Below are 12,341 nucleotides of genomic sequence, written 5' to 3' on the forward strand. Positions count from 1 at the left end.
TATTTTCGACGCAAGCAAATTCCCCAAAAATCTTGATATGTGTTTTTTGAAAACAGGGAAGGAGTGATCAGATTGAGCTGAAATTTCGACGATAAGCTCCCAGGCCCCAGGAAAGCTTATCCTATAAATTTCAGCCCGATCAGACAACGTTAAAGGGGGGGTGGTGGCGGGAAAAATTAACATGGGCTAATATAGGAAAACGAGGTTTTTCGTAAATGTAAATTCGGGGGATAATTTTTTCGGTCTGAAAATATCAAAAGTCCCTAACAGGTCGAATTCTGCTTCGAATGATTCATCATTCAACCGGATCCGTTGCCAACTGTGGCCTGTAGGCGTGGCTAAGAAAAAAAAAAGAGATGAATTTTAAGTGGCTATATTTGGTTTTTTGAAAACAGGGAAGGAGTGATCGGATTGAGCTGAAATTTCGAGGATAAGCTCCCGGGCCCTAGGAAAGCTTAACCTCTAAATTTCAGCCCAATCGGACAACGTTAAAGGGGGCTGTGGTGGGAGGGTCCAAACTTCCGGCCCAGTTTACCCCATGAAGATAAAGTCGGAGGAGGATGAAATTTTGCAAGTTTCTTAGTTTGAGCTTGGGCTACAAAATGCAATTACCGCCGTCTCTCTGCGACCTCTAGGACCTGAAATCGCTTAACATTGTGGTGGGTCGCCTCTTTATAGAGGCACAAGTGTGCCTCCTTGACTATTTACTTTACTATACACGATCAGCGTTTGCTAAAAAACCCTTGTGACTCCTTACGATTTTTCTTATTTTTAGTCCCGGGACATCGACCGAAAGAATAAATCAGCAGTGAGGGAAGGAAACTTCTATTTCTTCCTTGAATCGGGAATTGCGTTGTTCTGCTCCTTTATTATTAACGTTTTTGTTGTATCAGTTTTTGCTGCTGGACTGTATCAGAAAACGAACGCTGACATTGTGAGTATTTCTTTTATACTTTTGCTATGTTTTCTCGTCGTGCTGTGCTTCGCAGTGTTTGTATTTAGTATTTTGATTCTATTGCTTTTTTGTTACCTCTCATTTTTTTTGTATTTATTTCTTTAATTTCGTTGTTTTCACACTATTTTCTATGCATTTATACTGCTTAGTACTTACTTAATTTAAGCTGAATCTGTTATTCTTTTGAAATTCTAATATTTATACTTTTCTTTTTCCGTGTAGAAACTGAATATTTTTCTTTTCTTAATTAATCTCATTTATATGCTGTGTCTTATTTTTTTTTTTCACATAATACTTTGCAAATCGTGCGTTACCAATTCAGTATATAGGTTTTTATGAGTATCGCAAGAAAATTTTTCCAGGTTTCCACTAGGATTTAATGGGGAATATTCTCATTTTTCCTTTTTTATGCATTTTTTAATGTCTTTCTGCAATTTGATGACCAACTGCAACCCCTTGCTTACTGAATCTGTATCATGGTCCTTTAAAATATTTTCTAAAGCCATTTTCTGCATGGTCTTTATTTGTCTGTAGTAAACACCTTCACATGTGTTTATTGTCCTCTTATTTCAGGCCTGTGAATTTTGTATTTTTTACTAACAGGAACTTTATCCGACGAAATTTTGAACGACGAAAATTTGATTTTCATACCGAATTGACGTTTATGCGGAGGTTTTACGTCTTACGTTTTTACGTTATTATTCTACATTTTACGGAAGTTTTTACAAGGTTTTACGTTAGTGTAGATTTGGGTAATCTCATATTGATTTCTGATTTACCGTAATTCGGTTAGCGTTTTTTTTTTTTTTTACTGTTAATTTAATTATTTTTCACGTAATTGCGTTTACGTAATTCGGGTTATTTTTGTCCTTTTTTTACTTTTGCTTATATTTAATGTATGCTTCTTATACCTTTATACTTACGGTATTTATTTTTACCTTTATTGTTATTGTTTTATATTTTTTTCAACTTGCCCTTACGAACTTTGTTTCGTCAAAAATATGAACTTTGATTTAAAAAAAAAATCTCATATTAAATTTTCTTTTAGATGGAACTGTTGCGTTACTGTGAATTTCTTTATCTCGTATTGATCTCTGATTTGCCGCGATTCAGTTAATTTTTTCTTTACTTTTATCAGTATATTCATTTATTTTTACATTCATTTTTATCGTTTTCTAATTTTGTTTTAGCTTATTTTCACCGTTGATTTTACCCTTCTTAATTTTTTCCTTTTTATCTCTTTTTCTTATTTGTACCTGTATTTTTATTTATTTTTTATCTCCATCTTTTGCTCATTTTGTATTTATTTTTTTTCTCAAAGAAGCATTTTGCAAGCTGCTCCCTGACTTGTTGAATTACTTTTGGATCTTGTTGAATTATTTGGAGCATTGTAGAGAATAGCGATAATATTGATGAGTATTGGTTTATTGGTTCGTTTGATTAGATAATATTGATTAGTCACAATTAATGGCCCGGACTCGTCATAGAAGTATGAAATTAAAAAAAATTTGCTTCTCTTTCTTCAAAGTGGTTTGATAAAATCATTTTTCGAATAATATAATGCTATGATCAGAATTATTTCGATGTAATTGAAGTATATAACCGAATACTATTCGGTTATATTTTCATAAAAAAAAATTTATAAAAAAAAATTTTATAAAAAAAAAACGGATTTAAAAAAAAAAACGATGGGTGCAGTGAACATGTTAAAAGTAGAATAGCTGAGGCCCAAGATGTTTTTTTGACAGTTGAGACACGTTTGGAAGAAATGGAAGATAAGTCTGCCAACCAAAATTAGAATACTGAAAGCTAGAGTGATAACAGTGGTAAAGTTTGGTTCTAAACCGTTGGTGCTAAAAAAAAAAACGCAGGAGGATTTGCTAGATATTGTCCAGAGAAATTACCTATGGATTGTTTTGGGTACCCGACTGCTGACCGTATCTCAAACAAGAAGCTGCAAGAAAGTGTGTTTAAAACCTGCTTTCTAGGGGTATAGTGAGAGAAAGGTTGAGATGACTAGGACATGTTTTGTGAATGAAGGATGAAAGATTTTCAAAGATCGTCCTTGTTGGCTAACCATCTAGGACCAAACAAAAAGCAGATCGTTCCCAAATGGGATGAAAGGATGTCGTAAGTAAAGATTTAAAGGAAATGGGAACTGTCTTGGGAAGGTTTACAGGCTTTGAACAGATTGGGATGGAGATGGACCATGCGTAGTTGTGTTGACCTCAGGCGGCTTTGTGCTGCAGTGAGTTGTTAGTAGTAGTATCAATAAAGGAATTGTTCGTTAAAATTGAAATAATCAGATAAATGAAAAGAACCAAGTTGTGATGAAAACAGTCATCACACATAGAATATGTATATAAAACAAATGTACTATTACAAATCTTTTAAATTAAGACGCCGAACAAAAATCTTAGAGGTATATGACAGGGTTGGGAGTGACCCCACTCCCCAACCCCTTGGTGTTTGTGTCTCATAGTGAACCATATTTATATTTTAAAGTTTTGAAAATACAATTTTCTTTCTAAGAATACAATTGGCCTGCATAGCCACACCGCAATATCTTTCAGCGCAGTCATGAAATACGTTATGATGCGAGCATTGGCCGGGATGTTTCAGCAGTTGCTGAAGAGTTCCAAAACGTATGGCCAGTGCAATAGCGGTGATTTAATGCAGAGTAACGTGTGTCTGATGTATCTGCCTTTTCCAGTGGATCATCGTGTTGAATTGGTAGTTTTGAGAAGGTTGAGGAAGGACTTATTTGATCCAAAATCAGCTTTACTTTAGTACGTATTTAAGGATAAAAATCCCTAATAGGGTAACCTGATACATCTTTCACACTCATGTCTCATCGGACGCTCTTCGCCCTCCCACCCTACATAAGATCGGATCAAAATTTCAAGATAGCTGTTTAATCATAACGGTTGAAAGGTAGAGTAGAGTAGAATATTTTTATTTATAACACATACATAAATAAATTTCACAAAACAGTGCACATGCCTGGTAGCATACTTTAGCGCTGAAAATATTTCCAACGGAAATACACAACCATATCCTAACTAAATTTTACAACAATGAAAAAGAAAACTCTAATGAACAAAATGCTTAGCATGTCATAAGATATTTCTCCGCCAGTCTTAGAAAATGTCGCTTGTTGCTGCATTCTCGAACTGAGGCTGGAATTGAGTTCCAGATTTTTGGGCCAGTATAACGGATGTTGAATCTCGCTCTCGATGTCGGGCGAATTTCGCACGAAAAGTCAGAACGATGCGTAGTAGGATAATTATGAAATTGAGAATTAGTTGGAAAAATTCCGGAGAAATTTACAGGTAAATTACTATACTGATAATCGTGACAAATACTAGAGATAGAAACTAAATTAAGTTGGTCCAAAGAATAGATTGCTGGAGTCCCATAAAGTTATCTAACTATAGATCCGCAATTAACGTGTAATAAAATCCCTATTGCTTCATTGTGACGTAATTGGAGAGATTCGAAAAAAGACGAAAAGGTAGATGACCAAACCGCAATGCAAGAGAGCATATATGAGTGGGCGAAAGAAGAATAAATAAATTTTGAAATAGCTTTAGGAAAGAAACGACGAAGACGAGTTAGCATGCCAATATTTCGGGAAGCTTTTAACGACAGTGTTTTTACATATTTACGAAACGACAAATTTTCATCTAAAATAATCCCAAGATATTTGAACTGATCTACCCGTTGTAATTCAAGACCATTCAAGAAAAAAGAGAAGGTATCTGACACTACTGATCCAGTTCACGAAAATAACATATATTGGCATTTTTTTTTTTTATTAAGAGCTAGTAAATTCCTTGAATACCAATCAGATACAGTTAGTGACGTACTTTCGAGGTTCTGGAAAAGAACTGATAGGTCCCGGTGAGAAGCAAAAACTACTACATCATCAGCAAACATTATAATTTTACAAAGTAAGTAAGATAAAATAATATTGGGGGTGACACGATAAGTGCTGCTGCAGCAGCAAGGGGCACAAACTATGCAAGTAACCCAGGTAAAGTTGAGGCTTCTGTGATACATTTAAATAAAAATATGAAGGTTTTACGAATAGCTGAAATCAAAGTTATTCAAGGGCTTTCAATTTTTATGATTGAAGAGCGTTAAGTAAGGATCATGGTCGAAGTAAGGCCCTTTTACAAAAACGGTAAAGTTGGGTTACATGTGATCATTTTTGTGGAACCAGCGCTCTAACCTAGCTCTGACTAATTTAGGATTCTAAGTAAACTGTAAAGCAACATAATGGTATTGAGAATGTGTTTGCTTTATTTGCTTCTTTCTTAATATACATGACTATGGATATCATGTCGATATTATATCGATATCGACATCATATATCGATATCATATCGATATCGATATTAACCAAAAGAAAGGAAGGGGATTAGTTGTTTGGCTTTATCTTTATTACTTTGTAGCACTCATTGAATAGGGATTAGACACTCTAAAAACCATGATCGTGATAATATTGATTATGATTATGACTATTTTCTGTAATTCTTGCAAATTCTGAAGATTAATGGTTTCATTTCGACAGATCAAATTATGCAACGAGTCTGGTGGTGCTATAAATGAGGATGATGTTCAAGATGCTTTCGGAAATGGGTTGGTAAGTAGACATACCGCTTATTCTTTTCAGACAAGAAAATTTCGAATTCTGTAACTATCAAATAACGCTCTTTTGAATGATCTCAGTGTGTCTTGCACCTTATGTAGAATGCACCTTATTTGATAGATAGATTTTAGAATGCAAAGAACTAGAGGGCTACGACATTATCTCAATAAAGCCGATCATATAAATTCCGCCTGCCCAAGCCACACCATAGTCACGTCTGTTGACAAAAAGCCAATATTTATTAATTTATGTTTTCCATTGATTTTAGGTCAGACTTGTACTACAGAAGTAAAAAATCAAAATTACAAGAAATTGATTTGAATTGCTTATATGAACTCTAATTTGCCCCTAACTACTACCTATTAAGACTATATCTTTTTTTAGTTCCATCATGCGTTAAAAACTGCTGTTCCAATATACCATCTAATTAAAGAATCAAAACTAAGAAAAAAATATCTTAAATCAGTCGGATTGGTTAATCAAAAGATTATGTCAAAAAGTTGAACATAGCTTAACTCAATAAATTACAAACAGGGTACATTATTGACCTTTTAGTCATGTGTAATTTTGATTTTATCCAAAGCAGTCTATTTATAGACTGCTGGGGTCGAGTAATATAAGATATTTGGTCCAAACACTGCAGTTCTATGAATCAGAACGTATACGTGAGGGTATCGGTCTTAGTCTTTAGAATTTCCTGACCCCCCCCCCCTCCTCTAAAAAAAAAAAGAAAATTACCAGTCTCATGCGACGCCCTTGTAATGAATAATAATTTCAGCCTAATTATCTGTTTGATCAGTAGATTATAATCATTTCATTAAATGTTGTTATATGCTTAGTAATTTACCAACTTTTGCGTTTGTTTGTAATCCCAGCTGAACGGTACTGGCGTTTGAGAAAAAAAAAATTCATTCTGAGTCGAGAATATTCTGAGTCGAGAGATAAATCTTAATTTTAACGCTGAAAACTCAGAAGTGATTCGTGGTATGCGGCTGGAAATTCTGACACACGTGGTAATCCTTGTACTGCAAGCCCAAATTGCGGTGATTGCGGGGAGTAATCACGTTTTCTATAGTCTCAGATGCCCAGTGTTAAAAGAAGTTCTGAACAAGGATAAGAAATTATTGTTAGTAGCTATAGATTCACAATAGTTTCACTTAATATTAACGGAAATAAAGGACAAAGATCTTCTGATTGATGAGGTTCTTGATTATGACTTTTTTTTCTACAGGAACATCGACCACCCACCACCCGTTTGTGTGTGAAGCTAAAAAAAACTTGCGGTCGACCCTCTGAGGGCCTCGCAACTTTAGTTCACTTCTCTCAGAAGCATGAGCTTATGCCTTCTGGTCATAACTTACTGGCAATTAAGTGCGTTAATATGGTTCTCATTAATGTCTACATGTCTTGCAATCATAAGAACATTTCATCCTTATCTTCCTTCGCGTGTGCCTGCCAGCGATTCAGGACCATTTTGCTAAGAGTGATTAAACTGGATTGTGGCTGGTGGTATTAATTGTGGCTGGTGATATCTATCCTAGTCTGAAAGAAGTGATCTGTTCTTTGATGCTTTGCCAGGTGGCTATCAGCTAGTCAATAAAGACATACATTTTACCTACATTCATAACCGTGATTGTGCTAGATGAGTCCTTAATCATATAATAGCTTCAAAGTGATCACTCGTGAATCCTCCTGTCATTGTTTTGGATGATCACGTTCCTTTAACTTATGAAATACAGTCGCCTTCTCTGCTTGCTTATGACCGTTCCTTTAACCGTAATAAATGGTTGGATAAGCCAAATTGGAAACGAGTAAATTCTGAAATTTATTTGTGTGTTCTTTGCTCGGAGTTGTCGAGCCTGAAAGTGCCTTTTCACCTTTTACAAAGCTCGGTGAGGTCATCGGCAGCTAAGATTGATCTAAATTGTTACTTTTACCAGCTTGCGTATTGCTAGAAGTAAGCCGCTTCATCTTAAGTTCCTGTTGAACGTGCTAGAATCGGCACCAGAAAGCCTTTGAGAGTTATGTGCCCTGAAGTGAAAAAACAGCTAAACAACGTGCGAAAATTTCGCTACGCCTTTGGATTGCTTGTGATTGGTCCAAGTCAGGTAAAGTATTTAAAATTAAACGAAATTCGAAACGTCGTTTTAGATCTTCTTTACTTAAAGCCCGCCTCAATACTTCGGAAGGCCTCTCGGATCGTAAGTTTTGACCCAATGTAGTAAATAGCAGCAAGTGTGTCCCTTCTACCGTTTCTATTATCCAAATTAATGATTTTGTTTCTCATTTTACTCGTGTTTTTTTCTACATTCAATCCGTCTATCCAGTCCCTCTTTTCTTCCTTATTGAATAATACCGTTCCTCAAGTTCTTCAGCAAGCCCATGTATTGTCAATGTCTGGTGGTGATATCTATCGGGCTTTGAAAATGGTTAAGGAGTAAAATGTCCCCGATATGAATGGTCTGTGTTATAACCACTTCGTCATTAAGTGTCTATTATTGTTAACACATATTCAGTTCGTATTCCAGGTGTGTTCTGCTCAGTCGTTAGTTCCAGATAGTTTTCCTTCGGGAATCGTGACATCATTTTTGAAAAAGGGAATGACGCATATCAGTGTTCCAGTTATCAACTAATTACAATATCTTGGTTCATGAGCAAGCTATTTGAGTATGCTGTCTTGCCTGAAATTTTGACTAAATTTGATTTTTCTGATTATTAAGTTGGGTTCAGAGCGGGTTTAGTTGGGTGCGTCACTTGGTTAGCTGCTGGTTTCGGCAGAAATGCAAAAAATGTCACTTCATTGTTGCTTGGTTGACATTTCGGGCGCTTTTGATAATGTCGTACATTCGGAAGTGCTTTATTGCTTAGTTAAAGTAGGAGTCAATTTGTCCGTCGTAAAAGTTCTCCAACATTGGTATTTTGATTCGTTTTTTCGGTTGAAATAGATGTCCGATATATCTGAGCCTATCACAGTAAAGAAGGGAGTCTTGCAAGGTGGTGTGCTGTCTCCATATATTTTTGAAACTGTGCTTGCAGATTATTTGCGAATATTGTCTCCTACTGTAGTTTTAGAAAATACTGGGGTTAGTCATATTGCTTATACTGATGACATACTATTACTTAGTCATACTAGGTCAGGCCTCACTAAGAATTGTCTGATTAATGCTTTGTTGGACTTTGTGCAAATGCTCCTAAATGCGAGTTTCTTTGTTTTAATACTTCTAACCCTGCTGTTCCTTTACATATGGTGCAATGCTACTCGAGTGTGTTTTAAAGAGGAAATGGCATTACTTTTTCTTTTACACGTCGGCTACGTGCTCGTCTCTGATTGCTAGTGCTCTACAGTGTATTCGTATCTCGTATGGTAAAATATCGCCAAATAGAGGAAGGTACAGTCATCGAGGTTTATATAAACTTTACCATAGTTTTCCCTCTCCGACAATTCTATTTCTCTCTGGTTTTCAGCCTTTAATGCGGAATAAAGACCTTCAGTTAAGGAGACGTCATATTAAATATTGTGAATTCTTATTATATTTACCAAGATGACATAGAAACCGAAAGATTATTTCTCGTTTTGGACTCGCGGATCCGCTAGTGCTGCTTGACGATATCGCTAAGGATCTGAGGGGTAATCACAGTTTATAGAATTATCCAGTAAGTTTATCGCAGATCATTTCTGATCTTCATTCCCGGTACGAACAAAAAGCTCCTCCCACTTATTTCTACATTAGCGGGTTAGTCTGTTTCCGTCAATTAATGAGAAATGGTTACAAAGTGCATTGTTCGTAATAGCGGGTTTCCACTTGTTTCACGTCCACGAGAAATCTGACTTGTCTACCCGTGAAAAGATCTAATGCCGCTTATGTTTATATCTGCAAAAACGTTCGCTGGAGCACTCGCACCTTGGTCCGGGTTTTTATAATGGGTGAGATAGGGTATGATCATACTGCTAATTCTATAAACTGTGGGGGCAAAACTTAAAAAAGATGTGCGCCAGTGATCATCTCACTTATTTTTTCCCAGATTTGTAATCAGAGGATATTGCTATGTTATTTAGGTTGTGTTTTTGTTTGTATTTCCTTTTTGGGTTATATTATTTTTGTTCTCTACTCCACATTTATTTTGTATTATTACGGGTTCTTACTTACTTACTTTTTCCTTTTTTCAGTCTGAAAGAAATCTTTGCTTAAAAGTTAACCTTACCTAAAAAAGCACGCTTGTACCGTTTGTTGATTTAACTATCTTTAAGATGCAACTGCAATTTGAACCTTGAAATTACAAGTTTGAACTATTTCTTTAGCTCCCAGAAGATTATGTTGATGCCAGTATATACAGTGGGGGTATTTATCTTGGCTGCAAATATGGATATGTGGCAACTATCATCTGGGGTATCGGCATCCTAGCTGCGGGTCAATCAAGCACAATGACTGGTACATATGCTGGACAGTTTGTTATGGAGGTACTTATTTATTTTACTATTTGAGTAATATCCCAGAGTAACTGTTATAAAAGGGATACCCAGACATACCCAGCAGCTAGGGATACCCTAGCTGCTGGTCAATCAAGCACAATGACTGGTACATATGCTGGACAGTTTGTTATGGAGGTATTTGTTTATTCTACTATTTGAGTAATATTCCAGAGTAACTGTTATAAAAGGGATACCCAGACATACCCAGCAGCTAGGGATACCCTAGCTGCTGGTCAATTAAGCACAATGACTGGTACATATGCTGGACAGTTTGTTATGGAGGTATTTGTATATTCTACTATTTGAGTAATATTCCAGAGTAACTGTTATAAAAGGGATACCCAGACATACCCAGCAGCTAGGGATACCCTAGCTGCTGGTCAATTAAGCACAATGACTGGTACATATGCTGGACAGTTTGTTATGGAGGTATTTGTTTATTCTACTATTTGAGTAATATCCCAGAGTAACTGTTCTAAAAGGGATACCCAGACATTTTGTATCACAAATCGTATAAACTCGTCTATTTCTGGTGTGAAACAAAAGTTTAAGTCCTAGAATATTCAACCAAAATTTTTGCCGGAGATGAAATGATTTGTGAGTTGTTGTCTCGTCCTTTCACAGTCAAAGCACAACATGTAGACGTTTCATGGTTTGGGTTTTGGAAAGTTTCCAGGCCTACATTTGTGCTGTAATATTACTTGAAGAAAAAAATATACACAACGGAAAAAAGTGCGAAAAACTGTACTACAAGTAATGGAAGGAGATCTTAACCTGAGCCATTTCATCTATATTCTTCTTTTTCTTCTTCCACTTCTTCCAATTTCTTCTAAGTTCTTCTTCTACTTCTTCTATGTTCTTCTTCTTCTGCTACTTCTTCTAACCTCTTCTAGGTTCTTTTTCTACTTCTTCTAACTTTTTCTAGACTCTATAAAATTTCCCTTTATGCTGCTGCTCACTCTTGGCATTTTCAATGCTGTCAAGGTACAGCTTATGGCGAAAATTGGCAAAAAATTGCAAATTGACTGCTTATGACGAAAACTGATGATATTGATGAAAATTACCATAAAATCCGCTGCTGGAAATTGTTCTATTTACGAAATTTAAATGTTCCATTTGAACCAAACGTACGTTTCTAGGCAATTTCAAGCAATGAAAATTACAAATGCAATTTTTTAATAAATAAATTGGTTTTAAGAAAAAAAACAAGCAAGGCTCTAACATTTTGAGAATTTTACTTTTATGTACCGTTTAATGTTAAATTAATTAAGTCTGTTGAAGTATGTTTCAGAATTTTTTTTTTCTATTGTCCTTGATACTTCAATTATCATTGTGGACAATTTATTTTTTATACAATTTTTTATTAGCATTAAAAAACTAAAAAAATATTCAATAATGCATAAAATTCCTTTGATATCACTATCCCTGATCTAAAAAAAAAGAAAAAATTATAATATGATTAAAATCCTTAGTTCAAGCTGATTCATTACCGACCATCCCCTTTTTTTCCTGGAAAAACAATTGATTTTAACGTTTTTGCGAATTTTGCAAAAGATAGTAAAAGAATGCCTACTTTTTTGTATGAAGGATAAGTCCAAGGGTGTACAACGTTTTTGCAGTTAGTAATAAGTGCAAACACTGAAAGTGCAAACGCTTTCAAACTAAATTTTAACAGGTACCTGATTATTTATGAGTATCATTTTTTCCATATTTTTTTTTTTCTCTTTTGGGAAGAGGGTTGTTTATGAAATTGTTAACAGGTATCTGATTATTAATGAGTAGCATTTATTTCATATTTTTTCTTTTCTCTTTTGAGAGGAGGGTTGATTTTGTTACTCCTGTTGTTTTGTTTTCGTTTTGTATTGGTATTATATTAATATTATGTTTTATTGTTTTTTTTCTCTTCCTGTCTCTTGTTAGTTCTCGTGTCGCTTCCTGATGTCTTTTTTTATTAATACGCTCAAGAGTGCTGAATTGTATCCTCGCTTAATTTTATGTCTAATTGTCCTCGTTCAGATAAACTGTATTATATTAAATATTGACATGTGTCGTATGACTTTGACGGTTCTAGGCGGATACCCCCCGGCGAATAGCCCCCGGAAAATACCCCCCCCCCGGAACCCTCAAATATAATTTACCTTCCATATATTCCAAAAGTCACTACAAGTTTAAAAAAAGTTTGCACACAAAATAATTTTTATGTTGTATTTACAAATAATTTTAAAATCATGAATATCTTAAATTCTGGTAAAGATATAACCC

General features: G+C 35.2%; 1 protein-coding gene across 3 annotated transcripts in view; it reads left to right on the forward strand.

Moving 5' to 3' along the window:
- Mvl (solute carrier family member malvolio) overlaps positions 1–12,341 on the forward strand; it is a 140,619-nt gene that overhangs the window by 88,988 nt on the left and 39,290 nt on the right. For all 3 annotated transcript variants that reach the window (XM_089093298.1, XM_089093296.1, XM_089093297.1), the window contains exons 8-10: positions 776–934; positions 5,531–5,602; positions 9,909–10,067. In XM_089093298.1, coding sequence (XP_088949424.1) covers positions 776–934; positions 5,531–5,602; positions 9,909–10,067 — 390 coding nt within the window. The remainder of the gene's footprint in view (positions 1–775; positions 935–5,530; positions 5,603–9,908; positions 10,068–12,341) is intronic.

Source organism: Artemia sp. Qi Xiang Cuo, chromosome 8, assembly GCF_049724085.1.
Source record: "Artemia sp. Qi Xiang Cuo chromosome 8, ASM4972408v1, whole genome shotgun sequence".
Classification (NCBI taxonomy): Eukaryota; Metazoa; Arthropoda; class Branchiopoda; order Anostraca; family Artemiidae; genus Artemia; species Artemia sp. Qi Xiang Cuo.